The 27,179-nt window shown below is 41.1% G+C and overlaps 1 protein-coding gene across 1 annotated transcript in view; it reads right to left on the minus strand.

The window, feature by feature from the left end:
* The window catches only part of LOC143806870 (uncharacterized), a 347,780-nt gene that overhangs the window by 209,250 nt on the left and 111,351 nt on the right, over positions 1-27,179 (minus strand). Inside the window, exons 12-16 of the mRNA XM_077287851.1 lie at positions 18,126-18,195; positions 13,747-13,884; positions 9,554-9,718; positions 7,010-7,104; positions 5,479-5,605 (exon numbers count right to left, since the gene is read on the minus strand). Of these exons, the coding sequence (XP_077143966.1) occupies positions 5,479-5,605; positions 7,010-7,104; positions 9,554-9,718; positions 13,747-13,884; positions 18,126-18,195 (595 nt within the window). The remainder of the gene's footprint in view (positions 1-5,478; positions 5,606-7,009; positions 7,105-9,553; positions 9,719-13,746; positions 13,885-18,125; positions 18,196-27,179) is intronic.

Genomic DNA, 27,179 nt, shown 5'->3' on the forward strand with positions numbered 1-27,179 from the left:
ATAATTATTGTATATAAAACAGTGTGATCTGCAGTGCTAAATGGGTGTGGTTGGGACGTGGATATGGGTGTGACTAATTATGAATGGGTGTGGTCAGAGGTGTGGCCTAAAATTTGCCACGGCGTGCAAACTTTGTCCCTCTTTCCCATCTTCAAAAGTTGGGAGGTATGGTAAGTGTCTGTATCCCTGTCTAGTGGGTGGCTGAGTGTCATCTTGTGTTAAAAGCCCCCCATAAATGCATCACACAGCCCCAAATGCTGGAGCGCTCCCATTAACCCCTTCCCAATGCAGCCAATTTTAATTTCTGTTAATTTTACCATAAAATCTGAAAAAAATGGAAAAATAATTCACAGTGCAGTGAAACGATTGAAAAAAAAAATATTTGCTGTTGAGGTGCAGGAGTTTTACAGGCAATGTTATACACTAAAAACAACTGCTTAACCCCTTCATGACCATGGGATTTTCCATTTTTCCGTGTTTGTTTTTCGCTCCCCTCCTTCCCAGAGCCATAACTTTTTTATTTCTCCATCCATATGGCCATGTGAAGGCTTATTTTTTGTGGGACAAGTTGTACTTTTGAACGACATCATTGGTTTTAGTATGTCGTGTACTAGAAAACGGGAAAAAAATTCCAAGTGCAGTGAAATTGCAAAAAAAGTGCAGTCTCACACTTGTTTTTTGTTTGGCTTTTTTGCTAGGTTTAATAAATGCTAAAATTGACCCACCTTTATGATTCTCCATGTCATTACGAGTTCATAGACACCTAACATGACTAGGTTCTTTTTTATCTAAGTGGTGAAAAATAATTCCAAACTTTGCTAAAAAAAATAAAAATTGCGCAATTTTCCGATATCTGTAGCGTTTCCATTTTTCATGATCTGGGGTCGGTTGAGGGCTTATTTTTTGCGTGCCGAGCTGGCGTTTTTAATGATAGCATTTTGGTGCAGATACGTTCTTTTGTTCGCCTGTTATTGCATTTTAATGCAATGTCACGGCAACCAAAAAAACGTAATTCTGGCGTTTCAAATTTTTTTCTCGCTATGCTGTTTAGCGATCAGGTTAATGCTTTTTTTTATTGCTAGATCGGGCGATTCTGAACGTGGCGATACCAAATATGTGTATATTTGAGATTTGATTTTTTTATTGATTTATTTTGAATGGGGCGAAAGGGGGGTAATTTAAACTTTTATTTTTTTTAATTTGTTTTACATTTTTTTACTTTTTTTTTTTACTTTTGCCATGCTTCAATAGCCTCCATAGGAGGCTAGAAGCTGGTGCAACTCGATCGCCTCTGCTGCATAGCAGCGATCTGCTGTTCGCTGCTATGCAGCAGAAATGCAGGTGTGCTGTGAGCGCCGACCACAGGGTGGCGCTCACAGCTACCGGCGATCAGTAACCATAGAGGTCTCAAGGACCTCTATGGTTACAATGGAGAAGCATCACCGACCTCCGATCATGTGACGGGGGTCGACGATGTGCTCATTTCCGGCCGCCCGGCCGGAAGCGCCGGTTAAATGCCGCTGTCTGCGTTTGACAGCGGCATTTAACTAGTTAATAGGCACAAGCAGATCGCGATTCTGCCCGCGCCTATTACGGGCACATGTCAGCTGTTCAAAACAGCTGACATGTCCTGGCTTTGATGAGGGCTCACCGTCGGAGCCCGCATCAAAGCTGGACTTCTGACCTCGGATGTACTATCCCGTCCGAGGTCAGAAAGGGGTTAATAGACAATTCCTTATACCAAAGACAACTGCTTAATAGACAATTCCTTATACCAAAGACAACTGCTTAATAGACAATTCCAGAAACCAAAGACAACTGCTTAATAGGCAATGCCATACACCAAGGGCAATTGCTTAATAGTCAGTTCCATACACTAAGGACAACTGCTTAATATGCAATGTTCATCTTTGCATCGGAAGGAAAAAACAAAAATGTTGTTTATCAAAAGACTCTTGATTTAGTTGAAGATAAAATACTATCAATACTTGGGTAATCATTTAGTTAATTTGTGTTGCAAATCTGTAGTGTTGAATATACGATACGATGCTTTATTGATCCCGGGGAAATTACGGTATATATATGATATATATATATATATATATATACGAATATATGATGTGAAATGTTTTTATGTGCAAATATGTTCATCATAATTTGTTATAACTAACCACAGTTAGTTACTATGTCCTGGCAATGCCGGGCTCCTCAGCTGGCTAGATATAAAGATAAGTGTCAAAAAAATGATTTAAATAAAACAGCAGAAAGGAATCAGATCAGTGTGTGATCAGTTTAGCAGGCTGAAATGCACTTAAGGTGCATGGAATATATCACTTTGCTACTGTATATGAGTGTATCAGAGTAAATCAGCATGCAGTACAGCCTACAGCACCTTTCTTAATTTTAAATTTTCTTTAATTATATCAAGTCCTTAATAAAATACATTTATTTTAAATTTCTAATTTAGCCACTCCCTCCCCCTATGGCTAAATCTGTGCTTAGGGTATTTAATTGCTTCAATGTAATGTAAGTAAAAGGCCTTCTACACTTGGCATGTGCCAAAGAGAGTGTGCTTTCTCGCATATGATGGCATATCTTTTTATACAGCATATCAAAACATGTGTGCTATTGTAAAAATTCATAATAATTTTTGTTATTCAGTAATAACTATCATAGCCTGTATAAAAGCTGAGACAGGGAATGCAGCAGCCTTTTTAGGGTTATTTTAGGATAGTGAGAGGGCATCAGAGCTCTCAGCTTAGCACAAATAGGTGGGAAAAGAAAGCACTAAAACATTGGGAAAATGCTCCAGACTGTAATGTGTTGTATAACTGCAGAACTGAAGAAGATGAGAGAACTGGTCTTGGAATAGATTCAATTGAAAGTGGATTAGAGAGATAGGAGACATAAGAAGACTCATAGAATCATAGAATGTTAGAGTTGGAAGGGACCTCCAGGGTCATCGTGTCCAAGCCCCTGTTCATTGGAGAATTCACTAAACCATCTCAGACAGATGTCCGTCCAACCTCTGTTTGAAGACTTCCATTGAAGGAGAACTCCCCACCTCTCCTAGTAGACTGTTCCACTCATTGATCACCCTCACTGTCAAAAAGTTTTGCTAGTTTTAACATGCTAGAAGCAGAGCCAGACTTAGGCTAGGGTCACGCAACTATATGCGCTCCATCTGAGAAAATTGGTCCAATTATGCTAATCACACTCCGATCAGGCTCTGGTTTGTTCAGCGTGAGATCCAATTTTCTCAGAAGGCGAGATAAAAAAAATATTCTCAATTTTTTTTCCATTCAGTCTGTTCATGAAAATAGTTTCAATGTTTTCCATGCACCCACAAATATGAATGGTCGGGTATCATCTGGTTATCATAGGAAAATCATGCATGCTGCAATTTTGTTCCTTGGATCACTTGGTCCAAGGAAAAAAATGAACATGTGCACTGACTCATTGAATAATATTGGTCCGAATGCGATCTGTAGTTTGAGATGGTCATTTGCACAAGCCCTTAGAATGACTGATCAGCGATACAATGTAGCTGGCAGCAGTCCTGCTGCATCTGAATAAGGCTGCCGTCACACTATCAGTATTTGGTCAGTATTTTATATCATTATTTGTAAGCCAAAACCAGGAGTGGAACAAATAGAGGAAAAGTATAATAGAAACATATGCACCACTTCTGTATTTATCACCCACTCCTGGTTTTGGCTTACAGATACTGATGAGAAATACTGACCACATACTGCTAGTGTGATGGCAGCTTTACAATGACATGTTTAATGTCTTAATTCTTAATACATGATAAAGCAGCACGATATATTTTATAGAAAAAAATCTGAAATCAGAGATGGTGTACTGTCTTGTCACAAGCGACAATACTGAGTTTTTGCATTTCTTGTGCAATCATTGTTGTGAAGGTGGAGGTAATTATTTTTTTCAATTGCAAAAGAAAATTCCCTAAAATCCAGACGTTGACCCAAGATTGTCTACCTTACAATGTGTGTCTAAAACAATTTTTTTTTGCAAATCTGTTTTGCTGGTCAAATTTATCATCCTCACAGCCCAAACCCATACCCTGTTACAGTGCTGGATTTTTGGTCTCATCATTACTTATTTTGTGATTTTTGTAAAGGGGGTTTAATTTTGTTAAAAAATTAAAAATACTAAAAATTGTACACATTTAAATGGGCATGTCTGTTTGTGTACAACTGATTTACTTCTTCCAATTTGACAATTCTACATGCCACGCAATATAGCAGCCGGCTGCTACACTTTGTTCTATGTACGTGTACCTACCTGCCTAGCATTTCTTATTACTTCATTTTTAGCAAAGGTTGAATAATTGAGATTGTCAAAAGTTAATTATATTGGTGCATAAACTGCCTAGTAATATAAATAGTGGCAATGGATGAAATAGTGTCAAATAAAAAAATTAAAAATTGCATACCATGACTAAGAATAAGGAGGTAGCACCCCCACCATCACCGACACCAGTGGTATTACTAAACACATGATAAAATGGGACTCCTTTACCTATGGCAAGTATATTTGTTGGGAATAAACCAGGAACATTATTGAATACATGATGCATCACTCATTTCAAATTGGACAATTTCAGCCCAATAGGGTGCAGAAATTGCTACTCTAATTATAATGTGGGGCACCATATCCATTATTATTAGGGTGCCAACCTCTGTGGTAAGTAGTACCATTCATCTGGACTTATTTAAGTTATTGTTGGTGCCGACTTTTCCCTGTATCGTATAGGCCTATATCAATAATTGCTCTGGATGTACTCAGGGTCATTATCTTTATGTGTTTTGCTTGTTTTTGATGGGGTTTAGGGTTTTCATGCATACCTAATAAACTGGACTGCTTTCAGGAGGATGTAATATCTTAGATTTATTTTGATGATCCTCCAAATATCACACTCACTGTTAGTACATCGCTTTTCTAAGTCACAACAGGATCATGTTACCGCCAACAGCGACACTGTCAGTATGATTTAGTGTTCTGCACTGAATGAGCAGCTTGATTCCAAATAACTAAGAGGGATAATTTTTGGACTGCTTTTTTTTAAAAAAAAAAAAAGATGAAAAGTCTGTCATCATCCTGTGTTGTTAAATTATTTGTTGGTTAATATCCCATTACAGTACGATTCTATAGTGATTGTAACTTTGACATTAAAAAGACAATGTTTGTGTAACCGAGATTGAAAGAGGTAGGATACAGTACTAGGAATTCTGCGAGAGTTATACACATCTTTTCAGTGCAATTGGACCACCTGAAATTTGCTGCAAATCAAATTTTTGTAAATATTAGCCAATGCTGACAAACGTAAAATTTAAAAACAATTTTATCATCTCTATTACCATTAACTTGAATAGCTCAAATTATTTATAACATGGCTAATGCTGAGGTCTCATCTTCTAAAACATGGGCTCACCAGAATTTAAACTTTATACTTACCACACAAATCCAACACCCACGCTATAATACTGACGTTATGCGCTGCACAAGCTCGTGCATATCTTAGAAGTGCTGCACACATACAAGCCTCTGAATCTTCGCACAAACAAGTATCATACATGCATGCCTACAATGGAAGCAAGAAATTGCATTTCACAGTTAGAGAATAAATGAAAGCATTAAAAAATGCTAGAAAATCTTGTCTACGTCTTATTATTATTATGTTTCAGCCAATGTTTTGCTTAGATAATAGTAAGGGCAGGTGCAGACCGCCGTAGATTCTCTCATCCAAGAGAATCAGGCAGATTAGGCAACTGACACTCTGATCAAACTGAGTTTGCTCACAGTGTGATCCAATTCTCTCAGAACAGCTGTCATAAAGAGCGCAAGTGAGCATTCGAAACGGGTCTTGCTCCCTTGCCCTGTCTATGCAACCTTTGTAATTTTTGTAAATATTTAATGAACTTAAAATAAAGAAAGAACTATTTTACCAGACGCTGGAACAACTTTTTTTATCCTTTTTCCTATTGCCAAACGTTTTTTTATTTTTCTGACAATGGGTCAGCGCAATATTAGCAAACTTGTTTCTATATTTTAGCAGTCTAAAAAAATGCAGAAAAAAATTGGAAAATGTGGAAAAAAAGGTCCCGTATCTTCTTTTTATTCTTCCATCAACAAAGCTGAATGCACGTCTATCTGTGTTATTCGTTGATACCATTTTGGGAAGTATGTGTTATCTTGAGAGTTTTTGAATGTCCCTTTTTTTTGGCAATTTTACAACAGTTACCTAGTGGAATACAAATATTTGTAAGCCTAGTAAAAGAAAAAATAATAAAAAATCAGCTCACCCATGAGAAGATCCGAGGAACGTTAAATTGTAGTGCCAAAAGGGAAACAATGGAGAGCGAAGAAAAATTCTAGTGTGAGATTCTTCAAATAAAAAAATTTATTCAAAAGGGCAATGATTAAAGACGTTTGCCTGAATCACATTTGCAAGATTTTCTTATTTTTTATAGTTCTTGCATTGCTACTTTTTTATAGTTTTGAACAAATTTATGGTCTTTTTTGTAGATTCTGACGGTGAGATTTTTCCTCCTTCAATTAAAAGAAGTGACTTTGATAAGCCTAATAAAAGGCATATTGTGTGACATTTTACTCAAAAAAGTCCAAAATATGGCAGAAAAGAAAAATTAGACAAGTTCATCAAGCATCATGCACCATTCTGATGAAAATCAGCAAGTAAAAAAAGTTAAACAAGACAAAAATATGCAAAAAGCTAGCGAGTTATAAATCTAAGAATGAACAGTCTTAAAATATGACAGATTTATTGTACAGCATGAACTGCTTTGGTAAACCTCGTGCATTTTAAAACTCTCTACTCTAAGTTTGCTTTATATTAAAATTTGCCAGTATTAGTAAATATATCTGAATGACTAAAAATGTATAAAAAGTATATTTCATACTTAGTACAATAATTAATTATGTCGGTTGATAGATTAATCTATTTATCATATCTTACAAGATATTTTACCTCATAGAATGGCATTGAATTGACAACGCTATGGCACTTTGTGAAAGGCCCATGTTTGGAGATTAAGCAGGAGCACTCCGTTGAAGCATAGGACTCTAATAGAAAATTAGATGACATGATTAAAATGTCATTGTTTCTGTTTTATAAATCTTTATGAGCAAGAAATGAACCCTTAAAATGCTAATATTTAAAAAAGCACTCCTGCCATCAAAATGCTATCCTCTTAATATATTAGTCATCATATTATATAGCACTGTGTACTTACAATTGCTCATTTTTCCTTTCTACCCAGTTAATTCTTCTCTTTTCCATTAGGTCTATGACATCACGTGATTAAAAACTGACTAGCTGAATCCTTCTAAGCTCTATGTAGAAACAGGAGGTCAATTTTCCCTGTATCAGTCGAGCGAGCAGCTGGGTCAGAAAATGAAGAGGGGAATGATAAATGCAGGGACAAGAGACTTCCCGTTTCTACACAGAGTATAGAAAAGAGAAGAATTTACTGGGTAGAAAGGCAACATGAGGAATTGTAAGTACCGAGTGCTATATCATATGATGACTGTAAGATGTTAAAAAAATAAAAACTTTGATAGGAGGAGTGCATCTTTAAAGTGTACCTCCACTTTCAACATAAAAATTCAAGACTTAGAAATATAACTAATTGTTTCATTCACTGTATTAGTTATGGTAGGAGCACATGGTCAGTAATTGGCAGCGCTTTGGATGCAACACATGTCCGCTGTGTCCAAAGCGCTGCTGGCTTTTGAATGCAGGTGATTCTGCATGTGTTCACTGACCCGTGTGGATTCACTGAGTTCAATACATTGCACTGGTGATATTTATCTTGTGGACACTCGGATCTCCACAAGATAAATTGACATGCTGCGGTCTGGAAAGATGTGCCACATGTCCGTCTTCGCAGGTGATCTGTGGGCGTTAGTACACACATAGTGGGAATGGGATTTCTTGAAATTATATCTACTCTGCTGTAACAGCTGGATGCTGTGGAAGTACGCAGTGTCCAATCCGAAGCGTTTACATTATATAGGGCCCATTATTCTGTTTGGAACATTATATATTGCCCATTCTCAATTTAGCATTATATGGGGCCCATTCTCTCTGGAGCATAATATGGAGCTCATTACTCTGCATGGAGCATTATATGATTTCCATCCTTTATGTAGCATTATATGAGGCCCGTTTTCTATGTAGCATTATATGTGGCCCATTCTCCATGGAGCATTATATGTGGACTATACTGTACATTCTGGTACATTATATGGGTTCCATTATTCTGTATGGAGCATTATATGGGGTCCATTATTCTGTATGCAGTATTATTTGGGACGTATTATTCTGTCTGGAGCATTATATGAGGACCATTATTCTGTGTGGAGCATTATATGGGGTCATTATACTGTATGGAGCAATATATGAGGCCCATTATACTGTATGGAGAAATATATGGAGTCCATTATTCTGTATGGAGAAATATATGGGGCCCATTATACAGTATGGAGGTCAATATGTCACCCATTATTCTGTATGGAGCATTATATGGGGCTCATTACTCTGTATAGAGCAATATATGATGCCCATGATACTGCATGGATCATTATATGGGGCTCCTTACTCTGTATGGAGCAATATATGGGGTCCATTACACTGTATGATTCTATGTGGTGTCCATAATACTGTATGGAGCACTATGTGGAGCCCATAAAACTGTATGGAGGGCTATATTGTCTGGTCTAAAGTGAAAACTTTTGAATCACCTCCAGGGCACACACTGTGTGCTATGAGGATTCACTGGTTTTTGTGCAATTGTAGATTTTACAATGCATTACACTCATGTAATGGAAGAAGTAAGTGAAATCTTTGGCCTTGTACAATACCTATATTTCTCTGCCATACCTGTGCATCATGAATCGTGGCATATGTTAAAGGGAACCACTGAGACTCTGTCACCCGGAGTCCATAAAAACCTGGAGCCAGCCCTGCTTAAGAGGGTTGTCCAGCAGCACAAAAAAATATTCTATTATGTATAAAACTTAACAAAATCCCATCTTTTTATATACTTTATATCTTAAAGTTCAAATCTGCCTTATTACCCCAGTTTATGTGCCCCTTTCCTGGACCTGGCAGCTGACTTCAATATTGCTCTTGATCTCTTCCTCCCGATATTAACATGTTTGAGGAGGACTGTCAGTTTGATTCAATCTAGTAGCTAAACTAGACCTCTTCTCTTGGTAATCCAAAGAAAATATTTTTATACCACTGGCAAACCCTCTCAAAAACCTAGACCACCATAAATAGCAGTTTGACTAACTAGAAGTAAAAAATTGTATATTCATTTTTTACATATTTTATGCATGGCATTCATTTATTCTGGGTTTTTTTTCCATGTAGGGACTAAAAAATCTACATAACCTGTTACACATTTCCTTAATGGCCAGTTCATTTCATTCAATGAAATCATTCAGTAACTACCAGAGTGTTTAGCGCAAGGCATAATGGATCACTACATCTAAATATGTTACTTACCTTTTTGAATATTAATTTCACATGGATCAAAAACATCAGTTATGGCATGCGAACAAGTTGGATCTCTTCTCCATGCATGTATAAAACTCTTAAAGTCTTCATTTGGCAAACCATTCAATATGTTATAGTCATCGGACTGCTTTTCATTGAAGTTTCCACATAGACCTAAACCATTGAAAAAAAATTGGACCAGTCAATAAACCTATCTGCTGTGAACTCTTTGCAGTTAACCTTTAATTTTCCATTAATTTTCCATAATTTTTTTTATTTTTTTCCATTCTCATAGTTGAGTGAATTCAGTTTTAAATGCCACCAATTAATTTACTATATAATATACTAAAAAAAAAAAAAATAGAGTGGAAGAGAAAAATACAACTCACACCAATTCAGGTTTTGGATTTAAAGCGAGGTAAAAATGACATGTTAATTCTATTTTGATGAATACAGCATGAATACAATACAGCGATACCAAATCTTTATTTTTGAATATGCTTTACTATTTAAAAACATAAAAATTCTGACATTTGAAAAATGAAAATTTGCTTTGTGTCGACATGTTCTGAGATCTAGCTTTTGATAGAACATTAGATTGATTGCTTTTTTGGGAAGAGATACAGTATTTGTTGGTATTAGCAGAACTTTATGATCTTTTTATTTCAGTTTTTGGATGAAGGTACAGTGAACAAAAAAAACATTACCTTTGCAGGGCCCTTGGTGAAGCTTTAATCTGGGTTTGCACACATAGTAGGACTTTATAAAAGTACCGTACACAGATTGCAGACGTAGGGTATTTAGTAAGTCCCAGTTCTATGACAACTCGCATTGCAGGGTTGTAAGAGGGTGAAAGAAACCCCCCTTCTGGCTGACCAACTATCTCCTACTTTTAAGGGTTGTCCAGGACAGCTGGAGCGCCCCCACGCGTAAGGGCAATGGGGTACCCGGTACCGGGTCCTTCTCAGTTCTGGGGATGTCACGGTGGCCTGACCCGGCTCGTGGCCCTTTGAGGGGCGCCCAATAAAAGGGGAAAGTTTGTTTGTACGGTGTTCGTGACGCCACCTGTGGTATTCGGTCAGGGTGACCGACGCTGCTTAGGGGTCCGCTGGGGTGATGGAATGGCAGCTAGATGGTATACCTTCCCACAGGTGAAGTAGGTCCCCAGGGCTTCCCAGATGGTGTAGGTGGTGATGGTGGACGATGTAAGGCGCAGTGAATAACGAGGACACAAAGGTTGCAGTCTCTTTACCTTTTACTGAAGACTTCGGTGTCCACAGTCCAGAGTACCGTTCACAGGGCAGGTGGAATCCGGCTGGTCCGAAGGCATATCCAGAGTTCTCTTATCCAGGTGGAAATCAGTAGCCTTCCTACTAGCGCCTGTGTGTTGTAGTACCTCCCTGCTGAGCACCACGGGATAGTCCTCACAACTTTCGTGGATGTTTCTGATCTTTTCTCTCTCTGTCCCGCAGATGGTATGGATAGTACAACCCGTATGACGGGGTAGGCCTGGAGCTATTTTATAGGGACCCTAGCGTCGCCCCTCTCCCACAATTTTGCCTCCGTGTCTTCTTAGGTATTAAGTTTGGGCAGCCAACTTGGAATTGACTGTCCTGCCGATTTCTGAAGTAATACGTAGAGTCAATTACTCCCTCGGTGATCCGGCCACCGGCTACGCGCCTCAGAAGGAGGCTGCCGATCTTGGGGCAGGACTCCTCCCGGTATTATCTCCTTGTGCTGTGACTTCGTTTCTCACTCTCCACAATATACTTCGCTTCATGTCCTTTCTTAGGATGCTGCCGCAATCAGTCCAGGCGCAGCTCTGTAACGTTCTATCTCTTGCTTGGCCTCTGTCAGGATCCCACCCCTGACAGGGACCCTCTGTCTGCAGCTCAGATGTTCCTTCTTCTCCCCCTGTCTGCCTGACAGGTCCTCTCTGGGTCAAACCCAGGTAGCTTCTGACTAACTTCCTATCCAACCCACCAGTTTTACCCGTGTGTGAGGAGTGGCCTAATAGATAGAAGCAAGGCTCCCCCTGGTGGACTGGAGTGTGAAGTGTAGCGTGTGACTTGTGATACCTGGTCAGGTGAACTCCTTTAGTACCATCAGACGTAATATCACTCCCCATGGTGGAAGAGCGACATTACTGCAACGACCAGGACTCTGGGGTGCTGCACAGCCACCACATGCCACTCATGCAGTGGTATCAGCGCTTCACATACGTGACCTAGATGTATTTCACATGTAGGGAAGCATTAGGGTTTACTTTTTTTTTTTTCAGAAAAAGACAACTTTTCACATGTCATTATGACATTTCAGAAATTTGAACCAATGAGAGACGAGGCTCTGAAATTCTCCTGACCACTAAGGTGAAGGAGAAATGTGCATGTTAAAATTCAACATATGCTATTCTTTCTAACCCTAACATCTGCCAGCAGGAAAAGTTGGAAGAGCCAACTAACACTATGGTGGACCAACTAACAAAATTGTTAGATAATTCATCTAATGTGTATGGTTAACTTTTTTGACATCTCTACCCATATGCAGTCCCCAGTGGCATTAGGGGACATACAGAAATGTTTCATCACACTGTTCCCCTTTAAAGCACTGATCCATGTGAAATATCATTGGTGTGTATAAGGCAGGCTGGCTCTTATTGGATTTGTGTGCAATCTATTGAGTATATTGACAAAAATACAACCCTAACAATGAGAAGGTGGTCAATTTCACATCTAGAAAATTACTTTTCCTAAGGCTAAGGTCTAACGACTGTCTCCATATCCTAGAAAAACGCTAATCACACGCTGATCAGAGTTTGATCAGAGTGTAATTCATTTTGCTCGGATGTGGAGAATAAAAAAAGCGATTTCTCTATCTCCTCCATTCTGTCAATCCCTGAAAATCAGACCACTCTTGAGTGCAGTCCAAAGGCTTCCAAGGTTTGATTGACTGACATAGCCGAGTGCGATCCGAATATTGGATTTTTTTTTCGGACCACTTGGTTTGAGGAAAAAAGTCAGACATGTGCATGGCCTCATTTAATAATATTGGACCAAAAGCGATGCAGTGTTTTGTCAGATAGCACTTGGTCCGGATCTACGGTTGTCTGCACGAGCCCTAGAGAGGATATTTTTTGTCTGGCATTTGCATCTTTAATTTTTTTGTTGTATTTAGTTCTAGTAAATACTATATTTAACGAAACAGTCATAAGTGGCATGAAGGAGCTGTACGCATGCTAAACTGTTATTATGAAGATGAGTTTTGTTCCTTAGAGCCAAACATGATTTTTACTTTACACAACATTAAGCCTTGATGCAAAACCTCATAAAAACATTCACAAGTATGGGCTATAATATAAATGTTGTTTTTTCAGGTTCAGTTTTTGTGTTTTTTAGAAGCGTAAGTCGTATTGGTAGCTAGATGAGGGTCTGAAAGGGGCTGTGTGTTATAAGACAAGTAAATTGGGCTACGAAAATAGCAGCGAGCAGCTGAACTACTACCTGGTTTTTGTAATTCCTATAGAAATGAGTCAGTGCAGACAATGAGCTATGATGTTTCTGTAAGTTAGGAGTTTTGGAAACATATTGGAAAAGAAGAAATGGCTTTAGCTCCAGGAATATAATGTAGAAACTTTATTAGTGCATATTAAAACGCTGCTGAAACATGACCGGCATGGTCGGTAGAGGAGAGTGACCAACACCCGACTGGACGCGTTTCGAGCACGGACGTGCTCTTAGTCCTCAGTATGTCCTTAGTCCGTACACTGAGGACTAAGAGCATGTCCATGCTCCAAATGCATCCAGTCGGGTGTTGGTTACTCTCCTCTACCGACCATGCCGGTCATGTTTCAGCAGCATTTTAATATGCACTAATAAAGTTTCTACATTTTATTCCTGGAGCTGGAGCCATTTCTTCTTTTCCAATACGTTGTTCAGCGTTGTGGCAGCAATACTTCCTCTCCGTGCTTGGATCAATACTTGCCACATCGGATGGAAGAATAAGGGTGAGCTGAAATATATATATATTTTTTTTGAGTTTTGGAAACATACCTTCTCTTTCTAAGTGGTGCTTAATGCATCTGATCTCCATCTACCGCTTGTACCAGGTGATAGTGGTAATGCGGATATAAATTCCATTCTAATTGTTTGTCCAGCATACACATTCTCATATAAACTACAGTTTTTAGTCATAGACAAACTTACCGCATGTAAGCCCAGAGTATTTGCTTTCCAAATGTATATAAACCTGCATTACCGGAACTAATTGAACTTCCATTCGAACACCAATCATAGTATTTACCATAATGTAAAATGAAGTAGGCATAAAAATGTTCATGAGACCTGGGAACATAAATACAAGATAAATATATGAAAATTTTTCTGACAATTATTACCTGCAGTTGTCTAGGGTTAATATCAGAATACTAAGCATGATTATGACCATCGTAAGTTTATATCAGATTTTTCATGTCTTAAATTGGAATAAGTGTGATTTTAAATTGTTCTCATTCATTTACATTGCTGCACATCTGGTAATCTGAAATTGCAATAGATAAACTGTGTCATCAATGGGCTCTTTGGACCTAAAGCTGACCACAATAGATTGCTGCTGCGAATGAATATGTACGGCACTTCAGAATATGGTAGAAGAGTTGCCCGAGTACAGTTCCAATTCATAATAGCGGGTATAGGTAAATCTCCTCTTCAGACAGGAAGAGAACTTGAACTCTATAGTGCCACCTGTTGGAAGCAGTGAATTGCAAAATGAAAATGTACTTTTGTTTTTTATGCTACATCATATTACAAGGCTCGTTAAAGGGTCAATCGTGACTTGTCGGATCTCTGCTTCCAACAAGTGGTGTGAGTGTTCTAGTCCTCTTCCTCTCTGAAGAGGCAATTTGCATATTAAATTTGTCAGAGGAGCATTGCACGGCGAATAAGTCTCCTTACATTGGCATGCCAAGACCGGTATGTCACTTTCCACAAGGAGAAGCGTTACCCCTTAGACCAGGGGTGGGGAATCTTTTTTCTGCCAAAGGCCATTTGGATATTTATACCATCCTTCGGGGGCCATATAAACTCCACCCACACAGTACATCATGACTCTGGCACTGGTTTCAGGGCATAATCTTTGATTGCATGCCCTTCAGTGTTCAGTAGTGAACACTGTGTGTGTGTGCTAACAGAGCAAGAAGAAATTAATGAGCTACTTGTAATCAAAATACACCCCCCTGCCCAAGAATGCGATCCCTGAGAATCTGCTCGGGGACCTGATAAAAGGCCATAAATAGCCCGGGGGCCTGAGGTTCCCCACCCCTGCCTTAGACCATAGGTAAAGCTCAGTACTTAGAAGAAAATGATGTTCATTTAGAGATAAATGCTACGTCCACTTATAAAAACCAAATTCTTTATATCTGATCGATTAAAACAAGTTCTTCTAGTCCATTAGACCTTTGTCTGGTTCGTTTCCAGTGCTAACTGTGCCCTTAGTCATTTCAGAGATCACAGCACTGGGATAAGATGACAGTGTCACGATCAACACCATTCCTGATAGTGACACTGTCACCTTACCCCAGTGCTGTGATTTCTGCATTGGCCTGACACAGTCCTCATTTATCTGATGAAGGTCCAAGCAAGACCAAAAGGTTATAATCATATGGACTGTTCTGGATAACATTGTGTTTTCATCACAATAGATAGCAGTCTGGCAGAAAGTTAGCTCAGCAGACAGCTCTTTTTAACGACTTCCAAATTCCCTTAAAGGAATTTTCTGGGACTTTAACATACATGGCCGATCCTTAGCATAGACCATCAATGTCTGATCAATGGGAATGCTCAGCTCCATCAACAGAATAGCGACCTTGTTCTGCACATCCACCCCTTATAAATATGAATAGGTGGAGCTGTACTTTGCAGCTCTGCAACTGAGCAGTTACAGCTGCCATGAAAACTGGGAACAGCTGATTGGTGGGGTGCCGGGTGTTACACTCCCACGGATCAGACATTTATGACCTATCCTAAGGATAGGCCATCAATTTTAATGTCCTGGAAAACCCCTGTAAGTGCTCAGCTCATTGGATTGTTCTTGTGTTTTCAATCGGGAGAGAGGAGTACGCCTTAATTCACAGGTTTTGAATTTACAACTGACCAAACTTTCTTCTACTGACTGCAGGGGAGGTTAAGGAGGTCTCCGTACACATCAGATAGTCGGTGCATCTGGCCAAAATTCAACCACTATGTATGGCAGTCTTAAAGAACTTGTCACTTTTCAACTATTTTTATTCCACAGATTCATTGATGGATGAAATATTAAACTGAGCTTTACTTGCCCTCCCAAAGTCTAGCATTGTCCTTTTCCAACTGCCCTGCCTCTGTTTATTGGTCATAGATGTGACATCAAGTTGACAGCGCTGTAGCTTACATTGCAATTTTATCTCCTGCATATATGTTATTAATCTTGTACAACCATTAAGTGGTTTGTTTGGATATTTTTCCAATGGATTTTAAGAATGTTTATTTTTATGTATACAATCTGCTTTCCATGACCATTTTTTTGACTCTGGTGTGAAAAAGGTCTCAGCTCAATGTTGTTCCACAGACGGATATCTCTCCCAAATCCACAATACACATGAGCATTCATCTTAATTGAGATTTCATGTGTTTTCAACAAAGAGAAAGGTGAAAGCTGCGGCCATAATCTTCCCTTTACTTCCCAGCAGGCCCGCACTGGCCATCTGGCAATTCTGGCAAATGCCAGAAGGGCCTGTCTGGTCATGGGCTGATTTGTCTGCTAGGTTGTTAACAGAATCAGTGTTCTCAAGATACCCATACTGCTAAGAGTTGTGATGGAGAACAAAGTTGCTGACTCCATCACTTACCACTAGTGTTGAGCGATACCTTCCGATATGCAAAGGTATCGGTATCGGATTAGATCGGCCGATATCCAAAAAATATCGGATATCGCCGATACCGATACCCGATACCAATGCATATCAATAGGACACAAAATATCGGAATGGTTCCCAGGGTCTGAAGGAGAGGAAACTCTCCTTCAGGCCCTGGGATCCATACTCATGTATAAAATAAAGAATAAAAATAAAAAATATTGATATACTCACCCCTCAGACGGCCCCGGCTCTCACTTGTCCAAGTGTCTGCCTCCGTTCCTAAGAATGCAGGGAGTGAAGGACCTTCGATGACGTCGCGGCTTGTGATTGGTCGCGTGAGCGGTCACGCGACCAATCACAAGCCACGACGTCATCGAAGGTCCTTCACTCCCTGCATTCTTAGGAACGGAGGCACCGCTAAGAGCCAGGGTCTGCCAGAGGGGTGAGTATATCGATATTTTTTATTTTTATCATTTATTTTTTACATGAATATGGATCCCAGGGCCTGAAGGAGAGTCTCCTCTCCTCCAGACCCTGGGAACCATATGCACCGCACACTTCCGATTCCGATTTCCGAAATCGCAAAAATATCGGAACTCGGTATCGGAATTCCGATACAGCAAATATCGGCCGATACCCGATACTTGCAGTATCGGAATGCTCAACACTACTTACCACAGCAGGCCATGGGTATCATTAGAAATATTGGTCTTGTAGAAAATCTTCCTGTCCTGCATCCAGGGTAATATTAGTAATATATCCCATCTGGTTCATGAAGACGGGGACAACATGGACCTGTGTGATTTCAAATGCCGGGACTGAATTTCAGCCCCAGTCCGTACCTGCTTCCCAGAGAACAAAAGGATCAACTGTTGAAGTTCTAATGGATGGATCCTTCTCTCCCTCCATATCGTCTGTTGGGTAAGAGTTTGGATGCCTCACAGACATGATGGTCAGTCAGGTGCACTGAAATGGGTGGATTTGGACCAATTTTTTTAAATATTTAACCAGGAGAAAATCTAAGTACACCCTCTTGTTATCATATAGTGCTGCTTATCAGGACACAATAAAATAAAAATCTGGTCTTTATAAGATTTTAAAATTAGGTTAACACTGAGAAAAATTAGATTGGTGGAAGTCCAAGTCCAGCTCCACCATAAATCAGCTGCTCACAGTTCTGCTATAGAATAAGCCTGAGTGCTGTTCATGGGAGCTGAATGGACAAAACACGCAGAACAACAACATAAATTTCCATTCTAGCCATGGGTATGAATCTCACCTTAAAGGGGTTATTCAGTCTAGAATGACGAGTTGGCAGTCACTCTGTGTGACTGCAGACTTGTGAATCCTCCCAACGCAAGCACTGTGAGCTGCAAGAATTTGCTGGTGTATGCACTGGGAACCGTGATAAAGTATGCGATATGCAAACTCCCGGCCAGAGTCAGCCTTGCTCTATATTGGGAGGATTCACAAGTCTGCAGTCACACAGAGTTCTCATACAAGTGAACAAGAATTGCAGCCACCTTTCGACTAACAGAAGCGCACATCATGACTCTGCTACGTTCTTGAAATAGATATCCCACATATATGCTGTAAATGTATGAGATCCAATTGTAAAACATTTTTTTTCCTTATCTTTATCTATATGAAGTATAAATTATATTCTAGATTTTTAAGTTTGCTGAAATTTCTCACCATTATCAAATGGTAAAATAATAGGATAACCGTTTAGAAATATTTTTCCATTGCTTTGGATTAACAGTTTCTGAAATATAGAGAAAAAGGAAATCTAGATTATCTACAAGCTTATAATAAACTTTGCAATCACAAAACGTATGGTTAAATTAATAAAGTGAATTTAGAATATCTTATTCTGTAAAGCCTGGGTCCACGTCATAGTCAAGTGATGGTTACACATTGACTGTGTTCACAAACCTAGCAAGGCTTGTTAAAGTGAACGTGTCATGAAGAATTACCAATGATCTTTTTGCTTAAAATAGATTTTCATGTTTAAGGGGTATTTCAAGATGTTATTTTAATGGTATTTCCATGGGATGTGCTATAAATGAATAATAGATATGTGTCCCATTAAGGAGTTGCCTATCTACCTAAGGGATGGGGTACTGTTGCACTCTTCTGTTGCTGGAAAGTTGGTCGGAATTCCTTAACAAGTGAATAGGAATTCCAGCTACTGTCCAACTAACAGAGGCACACTGTTCTTGATATAGATCCCATAGATATTCTGCGGATGTGATCTAAAAGTATCAGATGTGAATACTTCTTTCAAAGCAGTTTAAAAAAAAAAAAATGTTTCCTTATTTAAAAATAAAATATCAGAAACCTTTCAAATTTTCACATTCGCCATTAGGAGTTATACTAGACTCTACTACCTATTCTGTACAGATGACTTTTCAGCAGTGTCATGATCATCGCAGACAGAATTATAAAAAAGTCAACACAACTATGTATATTAAAATATATAGGAAAAAAATAAAAGTCTGATTAAAAAAATAGGAAATTTTTAGAAGAGTTACTGCATTTAAACTGTTGGACACTGACTTACCTGGTAGCAGTTACCTCCATAAGGTGGGATATTTTTTTCCCCTAATAACTAATTGCGTACAAAAATTGGAATTAAATTAACTGTCGATAAAAATCTGTGCGGAAAGTTTCTAATGTTATGGAAACATCATGTAGAGATCTACTTGGTCCTTAATACTTCCCCGAATGAAAATGCTATGATTTCACTTACTGATGACGGTGCGGAAAGCAATGGTTATAATTCAGTGATTGGCCACCTTTTGGCATAGATCCCACTGCAGTAGTCTGATACAATAAGTACAGCACTACTATGGTGATATTAACCCCTTCACCACCTTGGGTTTTTCCATTTTTGAGTTTCCATTTTTTAGTCCCCTTCTTCCCAGAGCCATAACTTTTTTATTGTCCTGTTAATATGGCATGTGAGGGCTTGTGAACAAATTGTACTTTTGAATGCAGAAAAAGTGCAATTCCACAATTGTTTTATTTTTTTTTCTATATTCACTAAATGCTAAAACGAATCTGCCATTATGATTCTCCAGGTCAGTACGTGTTCATTACATGATAAATAAGGAGACCAAAGGAGCATAACGGCTTAAAAGGAGGTATTTTTATTAATTGCACATATCAATACAAAAACGTACATATAGAAAAATAGTGATAGTGCATGAGGATGGAATGACAGGATCACCGGTGCCAAACACCCACCAATAATGTATGTTAACTAGGCACAAGACGCCTGCTCAATAGATTACAAAGGTACAATACATGTGACATAAGATATTCAAGTAAAGATTCCTATAACTAAGAGCAGCGCTTACCACTATACATGGAGGGTGAATGGCACAGGGCTGGATCCAGGGAACCCCAACACGCGTTTTGCTTTTCGATCAGTTGCTTTCTCAAGGGGATATTAGTAAAAAACGAGGCAAGGACCTTTATATGTCATTGGTGATCAGTGTAATGGCAGGTCACATAGTATATCCCTGCCAATAGCAGCGGATCCTTCGGGGCATGCGCACTCAAAGTGCCATGCACTGTGAAAGCAGCAAGAGTCTAATGTCACTGCGCATGTGCTGGGGAAATGACCCCCGGACATGCGCGGGAGGTGCAATAGACGCCGCACCGAAGCAGTAAAAGGTCAGTTGTGCAGCGCTCATGCACTACACCAGTGCTAACGATTGCTGATTGGAGTTCCATCCTAAGGGTATATATTCAGTCCACAATAATCTTATGGTAGATACGATGTTTTGATCGCCCATTATTGCAGTTTAATGCAATGTTGCTGTGACCAAAAAAGCGTAATTCAGGCGTTTTGATTTGTTTTCTCATTACGCCGTTTGCCAATCGGATTAATTCTTTTTATATATTGATAGATCCATGGGAGACTTGAAGCTGCGATCATTTGATCACCTGTGCTACACACAGGTGATGATCAGATTGCCTGTTTGTAGCAGAAATGCTCACTTGCTATGAGCGACGACCGTTGAGCGGCGTTCATAGCTAGCCGGCGATGACAACTACAGGGGTCTGCTGCAGACCCCAGGTTATCATGCAAACCCATTGTCAACCTGCGGTCATGTGACACAGCCACTGATGAGTGGGATTAGTGACGTGCTCCGGCGCAAGAATGTTAAGTGCCAGTATCAGAGATTGACAGCAGCATTTAACATGTTAACATTAGCTGACATGTGCCCCTAACAGCCGAGGGTGGATCATGATTCTACCCATGGCTGTTAGGGGCATATTTCAGCTAATGAAATCAGCTGACATGTGCCAGAAAATGGTGGGCTCATTGCCGGAGCCCGCATGAAACAGGGGGAGACCACCTTTTACGTACCTATACATCTAAGTTTGGAAAGGGGTTAAAAAGTCATATACTTTAACATGCGGACCATGATTTTTCTTTCTTTTTTGTAGTACATATCGAGGAGTGCAGCCTTCCAGGACTCAGCACCCTTATCCGCCCATCTTTCCACATAATGTTTTAATTGCGAGCTATGCCTGGCCTTTTTTTCACTCCCCTTTCTCATGAGGCTGGTTTTGCATATGGAGAGGTAGTGTACTTAGTGGTTAAGGACCATCCCTATTTAGGTACACCGTGATGTTGTTGGATGGCTTTTGCAGTCTTTGATAAAAAAAAAAACACTATGTAACTTATGTTTTAACATTTACAACAATATCTGAGTTCATGTATTTATTAAAGTGAACCTGTCATTCCCAGGGCAAATTAAAGTAAAAGAGCCACCTTCAGCAGCACTAAGGCTGCGTTCCCATCACCATCACCCAACTTTCCTGATCTTCCTCACCCTGCTATTCCTTCCTGGCATGTCCGCTGGCTGCTACCCCAATCCCATCACCATCATCCAACTTTCCTGCTCTTCCTCATCCTGCTATTCCTTCCTGGTATGTCCACTGGCTCCTACCCCAATCCCATCACCATCACCCAACTTTCCTGCTCTTCCTCGCCCTGCTATTCCTTCCTGGTATGTCCACTGGCTCCTACCCCAATCCCATCACCATCACCCAACTTTCCTGATCTTCCTCACCCTGCTATTCCTTCCTGGTATGTCCGCTGGCTGCTATTACGATTTTTTTTCCCCCTGCATGTTTTCTCATTTTAATTCCTTGATGCCAATACACAGTTTGGCTTTATCTTTCCATTTGGATCTATTTCCCCTTGCATTTTCCCTTCTGACTTCTAATTAATCCTCTCCTGTATCTGTGATCAGTCTCCCTGCTGCCCCTCCCTCCTGATCACACCTGGCCTATTTCCTGAGCTCTTAGCCTGTTATAAATTCAGAGACACAGGTCTGTCTGGACCTTGGTCTGTCTCTAAAAGGATAACAGCAAATATGATAGCAGAAATATGCCAGAAATGAGCCAGAAGTGAACAGAAGGTAAGACTAACCACTGTTAATAAATGTACTAAATTTCATTCCCTTTCTGCCACACTTAGACTGCCACGACCCATAACCGTTTTCTCCCATTAAGTGACACACGACAATTATCAGAAACTTGAAAACTTTTATTGGGAAATATAATTATAAAATTTCCATCTTTTACTTTGGGTTAAATTATTTTGGTCGCAGCTTAAAACAGGTAATATCTGCCAACAAATGGGGTGTAGGGAGATTAACTGCCTTCCGGTCTCCCGGGCAGTTATCTTCACCACCAACAAAACCCCACCCTTCTGCAGCTGCAACTGAACCAATACATAACAAAAAGGGAGGGAGGGCGGGAAACAGGTCCGGGTCCAGGGATCCGGATGTGGCGTCGGCGTTTCCCGGCGCCAAAGGCAGGAGATAAGCCCCGCCCCCTCCGCGGGGAGTTAACCCCCATATTCCAACTGGCCTCACAGAATGGGAGATCTGCTTTCAAAAACACGGGGGGAGGCGTAGCAGTCAGGGGACAGCGGCATAAGCCGCAGTGTCCTGAATTCTCATCATGCTGATGTAACGCCCGGGAGACCGAGGTACCCAGCACCAGATCAATGATGTCCGTCTCTTGAGGGGGATGTCACTAGTGGCTTGACCAAGTGCTGTGGCCTCAGGCGATGCACAGTATAAGGGATATCATGAAGGAACAGACACTTACTTGATCAGCAGCAGGTCCTCTCAGCTGTGATGACCCCGATCCTGGATTGATGGCTATTGTCCAAATGAAAGACTGAGGCGCTGAAACGTTTAACCAGTTCACTTCAACAAAAAGGGATTTGTGACCAACACTGTCCCCGGAGTCTGTATAAGAACTCTGAAATTACTTTGACCCTGTTAGGATTTCCACCTCTTATTATGCGCAGTTTCTGTATGGCCCTGCTGCTGTATGTGAACTGGCTGCCGGCCCAATCTGTCTCTTCTATGCTCTGGTTCGACGGACAACCCGAGTCCTTTTTGTCGGCTTACCCCCTCTGGGAGTACCGCTGAACTCTGTGTCTGTTGCTGCGTCTTACCCTGGTGAAGCTGATATCACCTCACTTCCTTCCGGTTGCTGTATTATATGTAATGAATATAGCCACGGATCCGGTATCCGTCTCTGCGCCTATTCTGGGTAGAGGTTATTGCTACCCGGTTCTCACAATGTCCTTTTTCTCTATTCTTCTTTTTCTACTATGGGTATTACGGGCCTATAATCCATCATAGGGCTGTTAGGAGTTCAGTTATACGACCTCTCACTTTCAGCTCCTTAACCTAACTGCCAGTCCTTTTCTCAGACCAGAATAGATCAAGGGGAGTGTCTGGAGCTCCCCCTTCTGGCCGGAGATGGTAGTGCAATCTTGCTATTCTAGTATTTGTATTTGGTGTCAATAACTATTTTTGTGGCAAATACCCCTAGGGGCGCCACACTGACATACGCTCTAACAGTTTTGGCTCCATTTCTCCTCACTCTCCTTTGCTATCTTCAAACCCCAGAACCCCCTAAACCAAGTAATAATCTCTCCTTCCCTCCTGCCTCCCCACCTGACCTCCTCTGCTTACCTGCTCCTCATCCTCAGATCTCTCCTAAGAATAAAACACAAAACAAGCCGCCCACTCTTCTTCTCCCACCTGCTCTGTCTCTCTGCTTCTCCTCACTGCTGGCAACATATCTCCCAACCCTGGGCCCCCACAGCTCATACCTCCTATTACTACCCCCTCCTATCGCTCCCATCCCAATATAAACACCCAAAATCTTGCCCACCTCAAATCCGTGCCCATGACGCCCACCCCCTGCACCCTCTCTCTGGATCACTATGGAATGCCCGCTCCATCTGCAATAAACTCCACGTGATTCACGACCTCTTTACCTCTCGTAATCTTTTCTTTCTGGGCATCACTGAAACATGGCTGACACCCTCTGACACAGCCTCCCCTGCTGCACTATGTTATGGTGGCCTCCACTTCACCCACACTTCTCGCCCTGGCAACAAACATGGTGGAGGAGTGGGCCTTCTCCTTTCTTCCAACTGTACCTTTAACCCAATCCCACCTCTACCCTCCCTTATGCTCCCCTCTTTTGAAGTCCACTCTGTCCATATCTACTCCCCTACAACCTCCAAATGGCTGTCATATACCGAAACCTCCGGGCCCGACCACTGCCTTTATTCACCAATTCACCACCTGGCTCCTTCACTTTCTGTCTGCTGACATTCCCACCATCATCATGGGTGACTTCAACATCCCCATTGACACCCACAAGTAAGCAGCCTCCAAACTCCTGTCCCTTACTTAATCCTTTGGACTTACTCAGTGGTCCTCCTCAGCCACCCATACAGACAGACACACATTAGACCTGGTCTTCACCCGTTTATGCTCCCTATCTAGCTTCACAACCTCCCCTCTCCCTCTATCTGACCACCATCTACTCACTTTCTCATCCCTGTCCTCCTCACCTGTCACCCATGTCCAGCACCATGCGGACCCACGCAGGAACCTCGCACACCTAGACACCCACACACTCTCTGACTCTATCCTACCACTGTCCTCTATATCCTCACCCCACGACACAGACACTGCCACTGCTTTCTACAATGCCACTCTTGCATCAGCTATTGACACGGTCGCCCCTGTCATGCATAGCAGAGTGCGACGAACCAATAGACAACCCTGGCACAATAACATCACTAAAAAGCTTTGGCAAGTATCCAGAATTGCAGAACAGCCCTGGAAGAAAACACATTTCCAAGATGATTTCACTGCACTCAAACAAGCAACACTGGCATTCAAATCAGCTCTCACCTCTGCTAAACAGGCCTACTTCACAACCCTCGTATCTTCCTTATCCCACAACCCCAAACAGTTGTTCAACACTTTTAACTCCCTCCTCCGCCCACCACTGCCCCCTCCGAGTTCCCTAATCTCTGCCGAGGACTTTGCCACACACTTCAAAAATAAGATAGACCAAACAAGGCAAGTCTTTGTTGTCCAACCACCACACCCCCTTTGTATGAGAGACCAATGCCCAAGCCCCATAACTTCACTCTCCAAAATCTCTGAAGGGGAGCTTGCTCATCTTGTCTCCAAATCACACCTCACCACTTGTGCACTTGACCCCATCCCATCCCACCTCCTCCCGAACCTCACCACCACACTAATCCCATCCCTAACCCATCTCTTCAACCTTTCACTAACTTCTGGTACCTTCCCCTCTGCCTTCAAACATGCCACAATCACACCTATCCTCAAAAAGCCATCCTTGACCAAGTGCTATGTCCAGCTATCGCCCCATATCTTTGCTCCCATTTGCTTCCAAACTCCTTGAGCAGCACGTCCATGTTGAACTTTCCTCTCACTTTGCATCTAACTCTCTCTTCGACAACCTACAATCTGTCTTCTGTACCCACCATTCCACTGAGACTGCCCTGACCAAAATTACTAACGACTTGCTTACAGCCAAAGCTAACAGACAATTCTCTATACTACGGGCAGCACGGTGGCGCAGTGGATAGCACTACAGCCTTGCAGCGCTGGAGATCTGGGTTCAAACCCCACTAAGGACAACATCTGCAAAGAGTTTGTATGTTCTCTCCGTGTTTGCGTGGGTTTCCTCCGGGTACTCTGGTTTCCTCCCACATTCCAAAGACATACTGATAGGGAATTTAGATTGTGAGCCCCAACAGGGACAGCAATGATAATGTGTGTAAAGCGCTGCGGAATATGTTAGCGCTATATAAAAATAAAGATTATTATTATTATTTATTATTATACTCCTCCTCCTAGACCTCTCCTCTGCCTTTGACACAGTTGACCACTGCCTCCTACTACAGATCCTCTCTTCCTTTGGGGTCAAAGACCTTGCCCTATCTTGGATCTCCTCATACCTTGCCAACCGCACATTTAGCGTTTCCTACTCCCATACTACCTCTTCATCTCGCCCCCTCTCTGTTGGAGTCCCCCAAGGCTCTGTCCTAGGACCCTTACTCTTCTCAATCTATACACTCGGCCTGGGACAACTCATAAGGTCCTATGGCTTCCAGTACCATCTATATGCCGATGACACTCAGATCTACCTCTCGGGCCCAGATGTCACCTCTCTGCTCTCCAGAATCCCAGAGTGTCTATCAGCCATATCCTCCTTCTTCTCCTCTCGCTTCCTCAAGCTCAATGTGGACAAATCTGAACTCATTATCTTTCCTCCATATCCACGCATATCTTCCCTACCTGATCTATCTATCAAAATAAATGAAATCACACTTTCCCCTGTCCCCAAAATTTGCTGCCTCGGAGTAACCCTTGACTCTGCCCTGTCCTTCAAACCGCACATCCAAGCTCTCACCACCTACTGTCGCCTCCAGCTCAAAAATATTTCCAGAATCCGTCCTTTCCTCAACCCACACTCTACCAAAATGCTCGTGCATGCCCTAATCATCTCCCACCTCGACTACTGCAACATACTCCTCTGTGGCCTACCTTCTAACACTCTCGCACCCCTCCAGTCCATCCTTAACTCTGCTGCCCGACTAATTAATCTCTCTTCTCGCTACACTCCTGCTTCCCCTCTTTGTAAATCCCTTCACTGGCTCCCAATTTCCCAGCGTATCCAGTTTAAATTACTAACACTGACCTACAAAGCCATCCATAACCTTTCTCCTCCATATATTTCCACACTAATCTCTCAATATCTTCCCTCACGTAATCTCCGGTCCTCCCAAGACCTCCTCCTCTCCTCCACGCATATTCGCTCCTCACCCATCTCCTCCAAGACATCAACCGAATATCTATATATATATATATATATATATATATATATATATATATATATAGATGCACGTGTCCGGGTAGGTATTAATGGCATATGGCTGCAAACAGGACAACACCACAAAGTTGTCAAAAGTTAAAAGATAAATGAAAAATTTTGCGCCTGTATACACCCTCAGTGACAAAAAACTGATTTATAAAAACATATACCAAATCCCCTCAGAACAGGATTTTCATGCAAAAGCAGCCTCCGGATTAAGGTTCACTCTGTGCACTACGATTTTTCTAAGTTAAAATTGTTCATGCACATTCAAACTATAAATATTCCAGATAGCAAGTGTAAATAGTTGTTTTTACCTTGTCTATAAGGTGATGTTGAAGTCCCAAGTGCAATCGCTAAGGACTTCTCTTTATCCTCCTTCACTGAATGCCGAGGTTGCTATCTTAAATCCACATTCTTGCAGCAGCTTTAAAAACAATTGTAAATCTTCAGGAGCGTAGTCCCATCCGGTGACATACGCTCCCTAAGCCT

Source organism: Ranitomeya variabilis, chromosome 2 (assembly GCF_051348905.1).
Source record: "Ranitomeya variabilis isolate aRanVar5 chromosome 2, aRanVar5.hap1, whole genome shotgun sequence".
Lineage (NCBI taxonomy): Eukaryota > Metazoa > Chordata > Amphibia > Anura > Dendrobatidae > Ranitomeya > Ranitomeya variabilis.